Source organism: Plecotus auritus, assembly GCF_963455305.1.
Source record: "Plecotus auritus genome assembly, chromosome: 6".
In the NCBI taxonomy this organism is placed as follows: Eukaryota; Metazoa; Chordata; class Mammalia; order Chiroptera; family Vespertilionidae; genus Plecotus; species Plecotus auritus.
The window spans coordinates 109,182,366-109,201,272 of NC_137773.1; the positions used below are offsets into that span (position 1 = coordinate 109,182,366).

The 18,907-nt window shown below is 51.9% G+C and overlaps 1 protein-coding gene across 2 annotated transcripts in view; it reads right to left on the minus strand.

Annotated features, from left to right (window-relative positions):
* TBC1D9B (TBC1 domain family member 9B) overlaps positions 1-14,163 on the minus strand; it is a 51,531-nt gene extending 37,368 nt beyond the window's left edge. Inside the window, exons 1-3 of one of the 2 annotated variants that reach the window (XM_080672452.1) lie at positions 13,843-14,163; positions 10,725-10,835; positions 5,924-6,042 (exon numbers count right to left, since the gene is read on the minus strand). In XM_080672452.1, coding sequence (XP_080528578.1) covers positions 5,924-6,042; positions 10,725-10,835; positions 13,843-13,960 — 348 coding nt within the window. In that variant the 5' untranslated portion in view covers positions 13,961-14,163. The remainder of the gene's footprint in view (positions 1-5,923; positions 6,043-10,724; positions 10,836-13,842) is intronic. The other variant, XM_080672451.1, reaches the window with a different exon arrangement.
* Positions 14,164-18,907: the final 4,744 nt, after the last annotated feature.

Sequence of the window (18,907 nt, forward strand, 5' to 3'; positions counted from 1 at the left end):
TGGATTCTACCTACTGGAAGCGCAAGGTGGGCTCTGGATAACCTGTGTGCCACCACTGGCTATCCTGCCCTTGGGGCCACTTCCTGGGTCTCGGCCAGCAGCCGCTGCCCCGCTCCCTCCAGCTGCACCTGGGCGACCCTGAATGCTCTCATTCTCCATTGGCCCCTACTCCTGAGTAACCCTCCCCACCAATGGAACGAGCCAGTCTGGCTCAGGGCTGGGGCTTTATATTTATTGGCTGATACTGCTGGGCTGTAAAAACCACCGAGTAAACTTAATATTTGATTCCATGTCTTTCATAGTTTTAGGCATCTTTCTTCCTGAGTCTTGGTTTAAGTTATATTATACTAGAGGCCCAGTGCACAAATTCGTACATCAGGGGGTCCCTTGGCCTGGCCTGCAGGATGGGGCTGAAACTGACTCTCCAACATTCCCCAAGGGGTCCTGGATTGTGAGAGGGTGCAGGCCAGGCCAAGGGACCCCACTGGTGCACGATCAGGGCTGGGAAGGAATGTGGGAGGTTGGCAAGCCAGGGAGGGACCACGGGAGGGCTTCAGGGCATGTCCAGCCTGTCTTGCTCAGTCCCCATCGGCTGGACTCCAGCAGCAAGCTAACCTACCTGTCGGAGCATCTGCCCCCTGGTGATCAGTGCACGTCATAGCATCTGGTCGACTGGTCAACTGTCTGCCCCCTGGTGGTCAGTGCACATCATAGCGAGCAGTTAAGCGGCCTTAGCATATCATTAGTATATTATGCTTTGATTGGTTGAATGGATGACCAGACGACTGGACACTTAGCATATTAGGCTTTTATTATATAGGACTAGAGGCCCGGTGCACGAAATATGTGCATGGGGGTGGGGGCGTGGTGTCCCTCAGCCTGGCCTGCACCCTCTCCAATTTGGGACTCCTCGGGGGTTGTCCGACTACTGTTTTAGGCCTGATCCCACCAGCAGTCAGACATCCTTCTCACAATCCAGGACCACTGGCTCCTAACCACTCACCTGCCTGCCTGCCTAATGCCCCCAACTGCCCTCCCCTGCTGGCCTGGTCTTCCCCAACTGTCCTCCCCTGCTGGCCTGGTCTCCCCCAACGGCCCTCTCCTGCAGGCCTGGTCACCCCCAACGGCCCTCCCCTGCAGGCCTAGTTGCCCCCAACTGCCCTCCCTGCCAGCCAGTTTGCCCCCAACTGCCCTCCCCTGCCGGCCTGATCTTGCCCCCAAGTGCCCTTCCCTGCCGGCCTGATCTTGCCCCCAACTGCCCTCCCCTGCCGGCCTGATCTCCCCTAACCCCCTGCCAGCCTGATCTTGCCCTAACCCCCTGCCAGCCTGATCTTGCCCCTAACTGCTCTCCCCTGCCAGCCTGATCTTGTCCCTAACTGCCTCTGCTTCGTCCCCCACCACCATGGCTTTGTCCGGAAGGAAGTCGGACATCCGGAAGATGGCCAGTTGACCCGGTCTAATTAGCATATTACCCTTTTATTAGTATAGATCAGCCGTGGGCAAACTACGGCCCATGGGCCGGATCCGGCTGTTCTATCCGGTTCTCTTGCTCTCCCCTCCGCTCCTTTACTTTGAATTTATATTAGTTCACACAAACACTCCATCCATGCTTTTGTTCCGGCCCTCCAGTCCAGTTTAAGAACCCATTGTGGCCCTCGAGTCAAAAAGTTTGCCCACCCCTGGTATAGATGGTAGGTCAAATAATGGCCCCAAAGATGTCCACACCCCAACCCCAGAACCTGGGAAAATGTGACCTTATAGAGCAATGGGGACTCTGTAGATGTGATCAAATAAGGGTTCTGAAATGGGGAGATTATCCTGGATTATTTGGGTGAGCCCATTATAATCAAGGGGCACAGAGGGCATAAGATGGGGGGGGTGAATGATTTGAAGATGCCACCCTGCTGGTACTAAAGATGAAGGAAGGGGTCAAGCACCAAGGAACACAAGTGAACCCTAAAAGCTGGAAAATGAACGGATTCTCCCCTGAGCCTCCAGAAACAAGGGAGCCCTGCTGACACCTTGATTTTAGCTCATAAGACCCATATCTTTTCTTTTAAAAAAATATTTTTATTGATTTCAGAGAGGAAGGGAGAGAGCTAGAAACATTAATGATGAGAATCACTGATTAGCTGCCTCCTACAGGCCCCCTACTGGGGATTGAGCCCACAACCTGGGCATGTGCCCTTGACCAGAATCGAACCCAGGACCCTTCAGTCCGCAGGCTGATGCTCTATCCCAGCCTTGGGCAAACTACGGCCCGCGGGCCGGATCCGGCTGTTCTATCCGGTTCTCTTGCTCTCCCCTCCGTTCCTTTACTTTGAATTTATATTAGTTCACACAAACACTCCATCCATGCTTTTGTTCTGGCCCTCCGGTCCAGTTTAAGAACCCATTGTGGCCCTTGAGTCAAAAAGTTTGCCCACCCCTGCTCTATCCACTGAGCCAAACCAGCTAGGGCGAGACCCATTTCTGAGTTTGTGTTGTTTTGTGCACTAAGCTTGTGGTAAGTCGTTGAGGTAGCAATTGGAAACAAATGCCTAATAAAGTGTCCATCTTGTCTACATTCTTTTTTTTTTTAAATATATTTTTATTGATTTCAGAGAAGAAGGGAGAGGGGGAGAGAGATAGAAACATCAATGAATGAGAGAATCACTGATGGGCTGCCTCCTGCATGCCTACTAATGGGGACTGAGCCTGCAACCCAGGCATGTGCCCTTGACCGGAAAACCCAGGGCCCTTCAGTCTGCAGGCTGACGCTCTATCCACTGAGCAAACCCAGCCAGGGCTTGTCTACATTCTTAAATTTACTGGCTTAAAGCTATTTATAGCATTATCTTTTTCTTTAAATTCTGCTTCTATATAGGTGCTGCTCACAGTCCCTCACAGTTGCTGCTCAGTCCCTCTCAGGTGCTGCTCACAGTCCCTCACAGGTGCTGCTCAGTCCCTCTCAGGTGCTGCTCACAGTCCCTCACAGGTGCTGCTCACAGTCCCTCTCAGGTGCTGCTCAGTCCCTCTCAGGTGCTGCTCACAGTCCCTATCAGGTGCTGCTCACAGTCCCTCTCAGGTGCTGCTCACAGTCCCTATCAGGTGCTGCTCACAGTCCCTCTCAGGTGCTGCTCACAGTCCCTCTAAGGTGCTGCTCAGTCCCTCCCAGGTGCTGCTCACAGTCCCTCTAAGGTGCTGCTCAGTCCCTCCCAGGTGCTGCTCACAGTCCCTCTCAGGTGCTGCTCACAGTCCCTCCCAGGTGCTGCTCACAGACCCTCTCAGGTGCTGCTCACAGACCCTCTCAGGTGCTGCTCACAGTCCCTCTCAGGTGCTGCTCAGTCCCTCCCAGGTGCTGCTCACAGTCCCTCCCAGGTGCTGCTCACAGTCCCTCTCAGGTGCTGCTCACAGACCTTCACAGGTGCTGCTCACAGTCCCTCCCAGGTGCTGCTCACAGACCCTCTCAGGTGCTGCTCACAGACCCTCTCAGGTGCTGCTCACAGTCCCTCTCAGGTGCTGCTCAGTCCCTCCCAGGTGCTGCTCACAGTCCCTCCCAGGTGCTGCTCACAGTCCCTCTCAGGTGCTGCTCACAGACCTTCACAGCTGCTTGCTTAGAGGAGGCTCCTGCTGCCCTGGATCCCTCTACCATGGGCTTGTGGGTTCTTTGGGGTCTGCTGCTCTTCTGTAGTTCCTTTGTTCTCCACAGAATTAACTTCTGCCCTTTGCTGTTTTCTTCTTTCTAATCTCCTGGTTTCTCTGGAATTCTCACTTACTGAGTTGGACACTTGGCTCATTAATTTCTGCCCTTTGTTCTTTTATAATGTGAGGTTTAAGACTTTGCTTTCTCTACTCTGTACTACTTTGCTGCATCCCATCAATTCTAAGATGCAGTAGTATTTCAATTATCATTCAGTTCTAAACTATTTTCTAGTTTCCATTTCATCCCATGAGTTATTTAGAACCTCTTCTCCTATTTTGTAGATTGGTTTGAGTTTGGCATGTAGGAAGCATTTAAAATGTTGCTGTTATTGCTCTAGCTGGTTTGGCTCAGTGGATAGAGCGTCAGCCTGTGGACTGAATGAAGGGTTCCAGGTTCGATTCTGGTCAAGGGCACATGTCCAGATTGTGGGCTTGATCCCCAGTAGGGGGTATGTAGGAGGCAGCCGATCAATGATTCTCTCTCATCATTGATGTTTCTAGCTCTCTCTCCCTCTCTGAAACCAATAAAAATATATTAAAAATAAGTAAATAAAAATGTTGCTGTTATTATCATTGTTAGAGTCTAGCTCTCTGCCTGTTTCCCTGGAGCTAGTAGGCAACACAGGTCCTGCCTTGAACTCCAAAGTGCCCAGAGAAGAGCTGAGGAACTCTTTATGTCTTCTGCCAGGTCTAAAAAGTTGTGGTGTAATAAAGGCACAAGGGCAACTCAGCACCATGAAACTGTGACCAGTAAGAGCCCTGTTAGGAATCTAACCTAAGGCAATAATGGAACAGAATGGAAAACACACATTCAGATAAATGCTCATTATCATGTTAATTACCTGCAAGAGGAAAAAACCTAAATATCACCATGGTATCTGGTTTTACATGTTGCTACAATTCTCATAATTGTTACTTTGATAGCTGTAAGATAATCCACTATGTACACCACCTGTGACTTGCCCAGTGCCCCAAATAAAAGTGCTCAGCACAGGATTCACATAGAAAGTGCCCAGTAAATGCTCTGCTCTCGTTTCACTACTCTTGTTCTGCAAAGGAGAGTGTGGCTGCTCCCCTGACCATAGGTCTGGGGGACACTGCTCAGTCTTTTTGCGACAGTGTTGCGGGGACATCCTGACACATTTGCCACCCTATATAATAAAAGCCGAATATGCAAATTGTCCCTTCGGGTGGTGGTTTGACTGGGAGACCAGGAGTTCAACTGCTCGCTATGACGTGCGCTGACCACCAGGGGGTGGTGCGGAACATGGTGGGCGTCGGCGACCTCTTGCCCGGCTACCTGGGGGCAGGGGTAATGGGGATGGAGGTGTGGTGAGAATGCGGGGTGTCCGCCCAGCTCACTCTCACTCCCTCTGCTACCCTCCCCCGGGATGCCGGGGCTCGTGCGCTATGAAGGCCCCCCTGCGCTCAGGCATGTACGGCCTCTTCCGAGTGAGCCAGGCTGCAAGGGCCGGTTGGGCTCCCCGTGGGTTCACGCAGGAGCCAGTGTGCGAGGCTGGCCGGGAGAGAGTGCGTTGCCCACCCGGCTTCCATGAGGTGCCACTGGGCAGCCCAGAGGCCCACACTGCACCCTGGTCCACGGCGTCTGGCCGCGCTCACTGCATCTCCTCATGGGGACTTGGGTGCCGTGACTCAGGCAAAGGGGGGCGCATGGGGGCCCAGGGGCCAAGGTGCTGCCCAGGGCCCAGAGGTCAGCTGGGAGCTGCCCTTCCACGCCAGACACTCGCACTTCGATCGCAGGCCCGGCTAGGGACCACACCTGTGCATGAATTTCGTGCACTGGGCCTCCAGTTCTGCACATATGAATGAATACACTGCAAGGGCAACTCCAAGGAATGGCATTGCTGGGTCATGGGTCTGTGCATTTCTAAGTCATGTTAGTTTTAAAACACAAACATGCCTCCAACTATACTATCACTTCCAGCTTCCTCCTCTACCAGCAAAGTTGCTGGCAGGCAGCTGTGGATCCATATACTTGCTCTTGGGCCCTTTTCGGGAATGGAAACAGCTCGCTCAGTCACATTCCAGTGGCTGGTCAGGAGAAGATTGGCCTGCGTGGGCAATTAGCTCAGCTGCCCCCTTGAACCCCAAGGGACTGGCAGTGACACTCCAGTTTCACTTCTGTAAACTGGGGTAAGACCAATGGTGGTGGTGTTAAAATGAAGTAAGCTGGCATACACGAACGCTGCCAGCACAGATAAGAGAATGTGAACCTTACATGTATCTTGCCCTTGACGAAAGTGGTGATATCTTCCTCACTGTCGAAGATGGACAGCGTCTGGAGTAAGTTGTTTTCCAGCCATTCCCAGTGTTTTGTTATCTCTTTGCGGGAAGAACCTAGGGGTTTGGTGAGTAAAGAAGAGGGAAATCACATAATCACCAGGCCTTAAAGGGGAACTCAGAGAAAAAAGATGATCCGAAGTGCTATATCCAAGTCACTACAATCTTACAATCTTCAAGCTGCTTACTCTTTTCCTCCTTAAGCTTTATATATATTATATAACAAAAGTCATAAGTAGTTCTGGTGAAAATGAAAACTAAAAAAAAAAATTCAGGCAGAATTGCAATCATATGGAAAATAAAGCCTTCATTTTCCCCTAAAGCTGAACAAGAATGACCACTAGTTTCCTATGTGTCCTCCTAGAAATGGTCTATACATCTACAAATTCTGAAGTTTGTTCTTCGAGATAAAAGAACTTAATGTGGCCTTTGATACATAGGTGACTAAGCAGACATAGTCTGGTATAAATGACTGCAGCTCCCCCTGAGAATTCAGGAGTCCACAGATAGCAGCTGGAGCATCCTGCAGGGCTCCTCGCCCCAGCCGGCCAGTCTCCTGATGGGCAGGGCAGGCCAGGCCTGCAGTTCCCTTGTTTCTCAGAGGTCAAATGCACCCACCCAGTCCTTTGTAATACTCATCCTTCCCTTTCCAACTCACACCCCAGCCCTGCTCTTGCCTCCTCCAAGCACCCATCTGAGCCCTTCAGCTTCCAGTTGGCCCGACATGCCTGCCTCGCCTAGGAGGTGCTGCTTGTCCTCTTCAGGGAGGGGCCCTGGGGGGCACTGCAGACCCAGCCCAAATGGACATACTGAGAAAGGCAGATTAGTGCCATTCCCACAGGGTGGGGCAGCTGCCCTCTGTTCCCATCAGGGAACTGGGAAAAGGGGCCCCAGGAGAAGCAAAAGGATGAGGGAAGTGCCAACTTGGCCCGGCTTCCCCTGCCCCCGGCACGTGCCAGGCATGGAGCTTGCACTTAAGAACTGTTTTCTGAGTGAATGAATACAAGAAGAAGAGGAGTGGCCCTGACGGGTTTGGCTCAGTGGATAGAGCGTCGGCCTGCGGACTGAAGGGTCCCGGGTTCGATTCCAGTCAAGGGCATGTACCTTGGTTGCGGGCACATCCCCAGTAGGGGGTGTGCAGGAGGCAGTTGATCAATGTTTCTCTCTCATTGATGTTTCTAACTCTCTATCTCTCTCCCTTCCTCTCTGTAAAAAAATCAATAAAATATTTAAAAAAAAAAAAAAAAAAAAGAAGAAGAGGAGTGAAGGCCCTCCATCCTCTCAGCTGTCCTGGGGTCAGACAGCGTACAGATCACGAGTGCCCAAATGGCTCAGTTGATCTCGTGGCATGGAGGAACCTTGGCTAAGCCACAAGTTTAGCATTGCTGTGGATCACAGACATGTTGCTGGGTGCCTGAGCCAAGTCATGCCATCCTTCCCCACCTGGAAACACTCTTCCTCCACCAGCTGAAAACTCAGCCCTTACCCTGCCCCGTCCAAGTTGGTCCCCCCCAACCCCCCAGGTACCTGCTCAATGTTCTGTCACATGTCACAGCCCAGCTGACTTGGCTGGGGTTGATCTGTTTGTTTCTTTACATGTACCCCAGCAATTTAGGGCCTAACAAGCAATTCCAAGGAAGGACCCTCTCCATTGGCTTGTGTGAGGATGCCCGGTGTGAAAACAATTAAACCTGGGCTTAGATAACTCACAGTGAGTCACAATAGGCGAGCAAAATTACACTGGAGCATCCATAAATTACCATTCTTTTTTACCATTTTTCTTTGCATTTTTTACTATGGCCTCCTTTCCCTGTTGCATGGAGGCCAAGGTCTAGTTGGTAGGGGAAGGGATTTCTCCCTTTGTCTTTTTGCCAAGACCCACATTTGAATTTGGAAGTTAAATCTGCACGATGCAACTCTATTGTATCATTTGCTTTTACACATGTTCCCAAAAGTCTAAAACTGAAGAAAACGTGTCTACACTGTCTGTGTGGATCTGTCTGCACTTCAATAATAAATATTTACATACGTGCACTTAAAAGAATTATTAGTTAAAAGTAACACAATCTTCATTTAGTGTAAGTAAACACAAACTATGCCATCTCTAGGCTTGGTAAAAGGAATATACTAGTAAAAGCTAATTAGATTAATCAGTGCTACTTTTGTTTTCAGAACTTTTTGTGGATTATCTCATTTAATTCTTAGAACACCTTGGAGATAGGTACCATTATTTTCATTTTATAGGAGGAAGCTGAGGCACAGAGGTTAGGTAAGTTGCCCAATGTCACACAGCTGGGAAATGACCAGACCATAATTCTAACCCAGGCTGCCCAGCTGCAGAGCTTCCCTTTGTCCTCAGGGAGCTGCTGATCTAGCAGGAGAACCAGCAAGTATGCAGTGTGAAAGTGCGAACAGAGACATGGCAGGTCCCAAGGAGCAAGAACGAAGAGTGGGTACATGGGCCTGGGGATTCTGGGAAGGTTTTCCACAGGGGGTGACATCAGAGTGGGAGGAAATTAGGTGGACACAGGGTGATGCTGTACCCACACTGTTCAGGACAAGTGGAGTTGGGAACTTTGGGTCCTGCCAGTGTCCAGTCTGGCTGACAGCCAGGTGTGAGCTGAAGGAGGAGGGCAGAAAGGCAGGAGACAGCGCTGGAATTCCTTCAGGGCCAGCTGAGCAGCCGGGACTCACCGCAAGTGTCAGCACGACCAGGTCTAGTTTGGGAGAGCTGAAGGGCAGGGGCTGGGCGTGGGGCATGGGCGTAGAGGAGAGGCTCAGGCAGAGGCCAGGGGGCTGGTAAAAGTGGGAACAGATCAGCCTGTGTGGCCTGCGTTCCCCAGCACTAGGCCCCACTGCCACCAAAGGGGTTCCCACACAGCCTGGCCACACTCCTCTCTCCCCACAGAGAAGCTGCTCCCACTGCCACTGCCCCCTCCCCACTCGCTCCCTGGGAAGGACACCACTGAGACAGAGATGGAAATCTTGAGGACCATTGAGAGTATCTCCTCATAGCCCAGGCACACACTAATCTCCCCTGCCCTGCTCAGGGAATCCCACCCACAGGAGGCCCCTCTCTCCTGCGGGCAAGCCAGCCCCCCAGTGCACCACTCAGGCTCTGTAACCAGGAGAGCAAGGCTCCTACGGGCTGTCCAGGGTGGCCCTGGGCAAAGAGCCTTTTAAGCCTTCCTTTACTCCTTCACACAAAGCGGGAGGACACCTCTGTTTAGGTACCTGGGAGGAAGAAGACACCAGCTAGCCTGGCACCCAGGCCAGGGCCCGCCTGGTAAGAGGGATTGTGCTGGCTGCTGTCCACCCTGTGCCTTCAGCCCTGACCTCCCTCCTCTCCTGAAGCTGGGGTTCAGCTGTGAGCTCTCTTGTTACCTTTTCTCAGGCCTCCAAGGAAAACCATTATCCTGGGGGACAGTGACACTGTGGCTGCTAGCACATAGAGAGGTTTTCAGCACAGGGACATGAGCAGATACTCTTGGTTTGAACTGCAGTCTGTGTGACCTTGGGCAAGTTACTCAACCCCTCTGGGCCAGTTTCCTCATCTTCAAAATAGGGAAGACCCAAGTTCCGCCTTCTGGAGTTGTTGGGAGGTTCACCGAAGTGCCTGGCTGCAGGCAGCACCCTCTGAGTGCTGGCTATCACTGCCTTTTATCCGAGTGACCCCAGCCAGGCACCCACTGGAAGGGGATTTCCCCAGACTCTTAGGAAGGTGGGTGTGTGTCCTTACAGGGCAGTGATTTTCAACCTTTTTCATCTCATGGCACACATAAACCTTCTGTGACACACCAAAAAGTGTTATGTTTTTTGCTGATCTGACAAAAAAAATAGGTATAATTTTGAGATTCATTCACACTGGATTGCTATTGTCATGTTGGCTGTTGTCATTTTATGTTATTTGACAATCTAAGGAAAAAGAGGCCAGGGCCCGTGACTAAATATCAGGTATTTCACGTTTTGAAAGTTCTTTCGGCACACGGGTTGAAAATCGCTGTCGCGGGTGACAAATGCAGCCGATTCTTGTTCCTTACAGTAGTCCTGCCCCACACAGTCTCCCAGAATATGGAATTTACCAGCTGCTCCCAGGGAGCTACAGAGCGAAGTTCTTTGAAGCCTCTGGTCACATTTTCATCAACTGATCAATACATAACTTTGTTTTATGTGTTTTTTGTTCAAAAACTTGCATGTTAGTTCCCTAACATTGCACTCCAGCCAGCACTGCGACTCAGGCCTGCAGGAAGCTCCTCTAACATGCACACTGGCTCCGCAGGGCATCCCACAGCTTCTCACCCTGGGGAACAGCACACAGCACTTCATCACTACGCTTGTGGCCATTGTCAACAGCAAATCACCAAGAAAAAAAAAGGGGAAAACAAGGTATTTAGACCATGAAAAGGACACTTGTTTACGGTTTGAGAGCTGACACAATAACGCAGAAGAACCCCTTGTTCCACCTCAGCTGGGAATCTGTGTTGGGTGACTCACATTTTTCGCTGCTCTGCATGTGCTTATTCCCAACAATGCCACAGATGACTCAGCACTGTGCCAGGCCTGTGACCAGCAAAGCTGCCTTCCTAAGCAGGACACTGGCCTAGGCTGTGCTGTCTGAGTGAGGAGCAGTGCTGGGTTCCAGGGGTCAACACCCAGCCCAGGAACCCGGCTGTGTCCCCTCACTTCTGGCCCCTCTCAGGGCAGGCCCTGCCCAGCAACCCCTGATCCAGCTCTCCTACCGCATGCCACTGTCCAGTAGACCTGTGAGTCCTGGGTCTGGTGCAGGATTCGATAGGGGGCCACGCGGGCGCTGGAGTCCAATACCACGTCCAGGGTGCCCACAAGAAGACCTGGGAGCAGGGAGAGAAGTGGAGAGTGAGGGAGGGTGGTGCTGAGAGCTGAGCCCGGCAGCCAGGATGGGGCCCAGAGAAAGAAGCACCCTACAGCACATCGCCTCTTTCATCAAATGACTCCCTTTTCCTCATGTCTGATTCCTACCAAAAAATCCCCTCCCACTTCTTCCTGGAAGCTGCTGCTTATCCTCCTGATGCAGACGCACCTGCAGGCAGGGGCACCATCAGCCTCTCCCCCATATTCATATTATTTATTTTATACAGACCCATGATGCCCTGTCAAATAAACCACACGGCTTTGAGCCCCGGGCTGAGGCTCAGGTCAGGAGCATCCACATGCAGGTTTTATGAAGCCCAAAGCTTAATCAATCTGGGATGCCCTCTTCAAGAAAACCACACAGCCAGGTTTGTAAACAAATATTTCTTTAGAATGACAAAGTACAACAGTTACAAATTAAAAACAAAAATAATACCACAAAATCTAGAAAAATTACACGTGTTTTATTCACAGCCAGACATCACTTGAGATACATTCCCACCCCACCCCCGACATTTTTGGTGTACTCTGATGGCTTTTTTTCATAAGACAATGACTTTGTAACATCATTTCCCATATCTACAACAGGAGGATAACATAGACTTTCCTCTGCCACAGGATCATTTTTATTATGGAAAGTTCTTTGCAGCCTTGAAAGTCATGACTGAAAAGGACATGCAAATTTTTAGAAGTATCCAATTTGGGAAAACAGGATCTAGGTTTTTGTTGTGTTTTTTTTTTTTCTCATCCATGAAGCATTTTAGGGCATTTCAAGTTTTCTTTCTCATCACATATACCCTTTGTTAATATCACTATTTCCCCAACAAATCAGAGGAAAGGTCTAACTTGATTCAGTCCTCTTCATTAACTGTATTATCAAGCTATCTAAAAATCTGTTCATTGTTCCTATTTAAAATTCACTTTTTCCTTTTAATGAAGTCCTGCTTTTGATATGATCTCAAAGTATTTTGTTACCATTTTCCTGTTGATGTCAGAATAATTTCTATTAATTTTATTACTCAAATTTAACACTTTCACTTCGTTTTCCATTTTAACCATACTTTCCCTTCCAATCTTTAATAAATAAAATTACCAATTACAAAAGAAGGCACTCAACACATACATCCAAGTCAGGAGTCTGTAATTTCTCACTTGTTTTATTTAAATGTCCTACAATGCTCTTCTAAATTGCAGTTAAAACAGCATATTCAAGGTATAAACTTGTTTTCACGATTTCTGTTGGGATTTCTCTTCTGGTCTTGGAAATTTTATTCTCATCCTTATAATGTTGGCAAGACCTGAAAGCTTTATAATGGATGGACCATCGACTCTTCGCTGAGGAATACAGGTTGGCAGCTGTTTATAAGACAGCTGGACTAAAACCACATCACTAATTGCTCCTTTCCTGCCGAGATGCGTTCAGGGGGCCGCGATGTCTATGATGGCTCAGGGAAGGCCATGGCAGGACTCACAAAACATAGCTAGAGTGCGGAGTTCAAGAAGTGGTTTCCTGGGGGAACCTGGGGAGCTCTGTCTTGGGGGACACAAAAGGGTAAATGAGGTAGAAAGGGCTTTCTCTGGGCAGGAAGGTGCCACTGGAGCTGCAGACCAACCTTTTGCCAATGACCAGTACACGGTGTTCAGGTGAGCTAGCCAGGGTGCCCAGAGGGACCCAGACACTAGCTGAGATCACCTACAGATACATACAGCACAGAACAAGGTTCGAAGCGCACTGGTGATCTGACACACTGTTCACTGCAACAAAAGGTCCTGGGCACTGGCACCCCAATTTCCAACACCGGTTTGCAGGAGCTCCCAAGGGTGACCACTGTCAGCCTCTCCAGAAGGGCTGCTGTCAACCTCCAGGAGCATCCTGGCAGGAGGCAGGCCCAGCACTGCTCCCGTGCTTCCGAGAGCCCAGGCCACGGAAGGGAACGCAGTTTTCTGGGTATGGTACAGTCCCTTCCACATTAGGCGGTGGGCCCAGGTGAGGCTGGCAGCAGAGGGCTCCCAGCGGGAAGCCTCTGCGTCTGGCAGGACTATGTTAGAGAAGATTCTCATGATCAACAGGAAGATCTGGCAACTGTGGCCCACAGCCCTGCATGGCAACAGCAGGGCACCTGCGCACAGGCACTGGGCCGGCCTGAGCCAGACCCAGCTCTGCCCTGGCCACGCTGGCACGGGCCCCGGGCATAGGGGCCTGGGACACCTGCAGAGGTGGACCTTACAGGCCATACTCCAGGATTGCCTGCCGGTCCAGCCTCATCCAGGGTGAGTGCAGATGCCGCATCGGCATAGACGCCCCCTGGCTAGCTCACCAGAACACGGAATACTGGTCATTTGGCAAAGGCTTGGTCTGCAGCTCCGATGGCGCCAAGAAATCAGGAAAGGTGGGCAGGGGAAGCTGGAGGGATCAGGGTGGAGGCCAGCCCGCAGCTCGCGGAACCTCTGATCTTGCTACAAGGGCGATTCTTTGGTTAGCTGGGAATGCAGGAGGCAAAAGGAAAGGGGTGCTGTGTCTCTTGGCCCCTCAGAGGCCCTTGGGGAAACTGAGGCGGAAGAAGAGGCCGGGGAGATCTTTCTGCACCCACTTTGGCTGAGGACCGGAAAGCTACCAGCACCGAGTACGGCCAGAGGCCGCCGCCAGCCTTCCCGGTGGACCCGTCTCCCAACCAGCCTCCTAATGCAGCTCATCTGTCTCCCTCCCGCCCCCGCCGGGTCCGTGCCTCGCGTCCCTTCCGCGCCGCGTCCTCACTCCGCCCCTCGCCGGCTCCACACCGCTGGCAGCCCTCACCCCGCAACCCCGGCCCCCGCCTCCTGTCCCGCCAGGCCCGGCCTCGCGCCCGGACCCGCCGCGCGCGCTGACGTGCGCGTCCGCGACGACGCGCCGAGGCCGGGCCTGTCGGGGCAGGTCGTTCGGCCCCGCCACCCGAGCGCCCTTCCCGCCAGCTGCTGCGCGCCTCTCACCCGTGAGGCCGCCGCCCCTGCCGTGGCCCCGGCGCCGCTGCAGCACGAAGAAGGGGTTGGCCCGTTCTGTCACCCACAGCGCGTTGGCCACCAGCACTTCCTCGGGGCCCAGCCACATCTTGGGGCCACTCGCACCGGCCCGGCCCGCCAGGCGGAAGCGCCGCCGCTGTCGCCGCTCCGGGGCCGAGCGAGAGGGCGGGGCGAGCGGCGCCCCCTGGCGGGCGGCCTGACCGCAGGACGCCGGAGCCGGCTCTCCCAGACTGCCCTGTCCATGCAGGCCCCGCCCACTCGAGCACTGCCCGCTCGGGCCACGCCCCCGTCCGCCCCACCCAAAGGCCCCCCGACACACACAAGGCCCCACCGCACAGGCCTCTGCCCCATGCCGGCCCGCTCCGTGGTGTACGCCTCCCCTTTCCATGCGGCCCCAGCGCTGCAGCTTCGTGGGCGAGGAACCGTCTAGCCCTGCGGTCACGGGGTCTGCCTGGGGTGGCCGAGCACACAGACCAAGAGGAATTGGTTGTGCAGAGGACAGAAAACCTGTCCAGGGTTTTGGGGGGGAAATGTAAAGAAAGAGCGCTTGGAGGTACACTTTGGCTAATTGGGCAGTGCGGCCAGTGCGTGCTAACGTTGGAAAGGGTCCAGTGGTCGGCAAACTCATTAGTCAACAGAGCCAAATATCAATAGTACAATGATTGAAATTTCTTTTGAGAGCCAAATTTTTTAAACTTAAACTTCTTCTAACGCCACTTCTTCAAAATAGACTTGCCCAGGCCGTGGTATTTTGTGGAAGAGCCACACTCAAGGGGCCAAAGAGCCGCATGTGGCTCGCGAGTCGCAGTTTGCCGACCACGGGCCTTAGGCAATTGTAATAATTCTGTGCATTTGGACACTCGAGCCTGAGACGGACCTCTAGGAGCTGAGGACAGGGTTTCAAAAGTCCCGAGGCTGGGTGGCCCTGGGGCCAGCGGAGGTTTCTGCCTGGGCACAGGCACCCGGCGCTGGGATGTGGGTCTCCAGTGCTGGCCTGTAGGAGTCGACCCCTCACAGTCCCAACACTGACTCGAGTGAAGCTGGTAACTCCGTCTGGGGCAATAGGCGAGTATGCAGAATGTCCTGGGCCAACTGGGATGCAGGATCACCCTGCTGGCCTGGTCTGCCAGTGTCCGGGAGGAGGGCAGAATCACTCTGGGAAGCTTAATTTAAGTTACTTTCGAATTGGGGTTCTGTCACTGGCATTCAATAATCGAATATGGTAGATGTCGATATAATAAACAGGTGGTTTCATGGTTGACAGAGCGATCAAAAGTCTTCTGAAATGTTGCCTCACTCTGAATCTACATTCAAGATGTAGAGGCTGGATTTCTTTAAACCTTGGAAGCTTAAACTGATAAGGTGTTCTTGTGATCTCAAGAATTTGGAGGTTCTTGTTAACACTTGGAGAGGAGGTGAGGATTATTTGGTTTCTTCACTCCAGAGGTTCTCAAACTTGGGCTGCATCAGAATCACCTGCAGTACTTGTTAAAACACAGATTGCTAGGCCTCACCTAGAGTATTTGTATTTCTAACAAGTTCTAATGATGTTGATGCTGCTGACCTGGAGACCACCTTTTGAGAACTCTTCTTCATAAGATACTAGAGGCCCGGTGCACGAAATTCATGCACAGAGGGGCGGGGGGTCCCTCAGCCCGGCCTGTACCCTCTCGCAATCCAGGACCACTGGCTCCTAACCGCTCACCTGCCTGCCTGATCACCCCTAACCGCCTCTGCCTGCCTGCCTGATTAACCTCTCTGCCTGCCTGCCTTATCACCCCTAACTGCCTCTGCCTGCCTGCCTGCCTGCTCGCCCCTAACCCCTCTGCCTGCCTGCCTGATTGCTCCTAACTGCTCTCCCCTGCCTGCCCGATCGCCCCTAACTGCCTCTGCCTCTGCCCCCACCACCATGGCTTTGTCTGGAAGGATGTCTGGAAGACGTCCATTCTATCTGGTCTAATTAGCATATTACCCTTTTATTAGTATACACTAGAGGCCCGGTGCACGAAATTTGTGCACGGGTGGGGGGGGTTTCCCTCTCCAATCTAGGACCCCTTGAGGGATGTCGACCGCCTTTTTAGGCGGGCCGAAATGGGCGGTTGGACATCCCTCTCACAATCCAACACTGCTGGCTCCCAGCCGCTTGCCAGCCTCTGCCTGATTGCCCCTAACCACTTCTGCCTGCCAGCCTGATCACCGCCTAACCACTCCCCTGCCAGCCTGATCGACACCTAACTGCTTCCGGCCAGCCCAATTGCCCCTAACTGCCCTCCCCTGCTGGGCCTGGTCACCCCTAACTGCCCTCCCCTGCCAGTCTGGTCGCCCCTAACTGTCCTCCCCTGCAGGCCTGGTTGCCCCCAATTGTCCTCCTCTGTTGGCCCAGTCACCCCTAACTACCCTCCCCTGCAGGCCTGGGTCCCCCCCCAAACTGTCCTCTCCTGCAGGCCTGGCCTCTCCCCAACTGCCCTCCCCTGTAGGCCTGTTCCCTCCCAAGTGCCCTCCCCTGCTGGCCTGGTCTCACCAACTGCCCTCCCCTGCAGGCCTGGTCCCCCCAACTGCCCTCCTCTGCTTGCCTGGTCCCCCCAACTGCCCTCCTCTACTGGCCTGGTCCTTCCAACTGCCCTTCTCTGCTGGCCTGGTCTCCCCCAACTGCCCTCTCCTGCAGGCCTCGGTCCCCCCCGCAACTGTCCCTCCCTGCTGGCCTGGTCTCCCCCAACTGCCCTCCTCTGCTGGCCTGGTCACCCCTAACTGTCCTCCCTGCTGACCTGATAGCCCACAACTGCCCTCCCCTGCAGGCCTGGTTCCCCCCCACAACTGCCCTCCCCTGCAGGCCTGGGTTCCCCCCAACTGCCCTCCCCTGCCAGCCTGGTCACCCCCAACTGCCCTCCTCTGCTGGCCTGGTCACCCCTAACTGCCCACAACAACCCTCCCCTGCAGGCCTGGGTCCCCCCCAACTGCCCTCCCTTGCTGGCATGGTCTCCCCCAACTACCCTCCTCTGCTGGCCTGGTCACCCCTAACTGCCCACAACTGCCCTCCCCTGCTGGCCATCTTGTGGTGGCCATCTTGTGTCCACATGGGGGCAACCATCTTTGACCACATGGGGGCGGCCATATTGTGTCTTGGAGTGATGGTCAATTTGCATATTACTCTTTTATTAGATAGGATTATTAGTATAGATAATTCACATCCCATTAAAACTCACCCTTTATTTATTTATTTAATTTATTTATTTTTAAAATATATTTTATTGATTTTTTACAGAGAGGAAGGGAGAGGGATAGAGAGTTAGAAACATCCATCAATCAGCCCTGACCGGTTTGGCTCAGTGGATAGAGCGTCAGTCTGCGGACTCAAGGGTCCCAGGTTCGATTCCGGTCAAGGGCATGTACGTTGGTTGCGGGCACATCCCCAGTGGGGAGTGTGCAGGAGGCAGCTGATGGATGTTTCTCTCTCATTGGTGTTTCTAACTCTCTATCCCTCTCCCTTCCTCTCTGTAAAAAATCAATAAAATATATATTTAAAAAAAAAATAAAAAGAAACATCCATCGATCAGCTGCCTCTTGCACTCCCCCTACTGGGGATGTGCCCGCAACCAAGGTACATGCCCTTGACTGGAATCGAACCTGGGACCTTTCAGTCCGCAGGCCGATGCTCTATCCATTGAGCCAAACCGGTCAGGGCAAAACTCACCCTTTTAAATCGCACAATTCAGTGACTGTTAGTATATTCACAAAGTTGTATAACCATCACAATTATCTAATCCAGAACATTTTCATTACTTCAAAAGAGAAACCTCTTAGCCATTAACAGTCACTCCCCATTCCCTACCTCCTTCCACTCCTGGCAACACTAACCCATTTCTATCCCTATAGATTTGCTCACTCTGGACATTTCATGTAAATAAAACCACATAATATGTGGCCTTTGTGTCAGAATTCTTTTAGTTACTATCACCTGTTCAAGGTTCATCCATGCTATAGCATGTCAGTGCTTCATTCTGCTTTATGGCTGAATAATAATCCATTGCCTGGATAGGCACATTTTGTTGATCTGTTCATCAGTTGGACATTTGTGTTGTTTCCCCTTTTTGGCTACTGTGAATGATCATGCTATAAACAGCTGTGTACCAGTTTTCCTGGAGACATGTTTTCAGTTCTCTTGGGCAGGTCCCTTGGAGTGGAATTGTTCTGTCATATAGCAAGGCCATGTTTATCTTTTTGAGGAACCACCAAACTGTCCTTCAAAGCAGCCGCACCATTTCACATTGGCACCAGTGATGTGTGAGGGTTGCAGTTTCTCTGTATCTCCTCAACATTTGTTATTGCCTATCTTTGTTATTATAGCCATCCTAGTGGGTGTGAAGTGGCACCTCATGTGGTTTGGGTTTGCAGTTCTCTAAATGATATGGAGCATCTTTGTTTTTTTTTTTTAATAATATGTTTTTATTGATTTCAGAGAGAGGAAAGGAGAGGGAGAGAGAAGATAGAAACATCAATGATGGGAGAGAATCATTGATCGCCTGCCTCCTGCACGTCCCCAACTGGGGATCAAACTCGAAACCCAGGCACGTGCTCTGACCAGAATCGAATCGTGATCTCCTGCTCATAGGCTAATGCTCAACCACTGAGCCACACTAGGCGGGCTGGAGAATCTTTTTGTGTACTTGATGGTCATTTGTGTTTCTTCTTTGGGGAAATGTCTATTCATATCCTTTGTCTATTTTATTTTTTTTTATTTAATTTAATTTAATTTAATTTTATTTTATCATTATGTTTGAATCCTCACCCGAGGATATTTTCCCCATTTATTTTTAGAGAGAATGAAAGGGAGGGAGGAGGGGGAGAGAGAGAAACATTGATGTAAGAGAGACACTGATTGGTCGCCTCCCACATATGCTCCTACTGGGGCTGGGGATGGAACCTGCAACTGAGGTACGTGCCCTAGATCAGGAATTGAACTCATGACCCTTTAGTACATGGGCTGATGCTCTAATCACTTAGTCAAACCGGCTGGGGCCTTTGTCCATTTTAAATT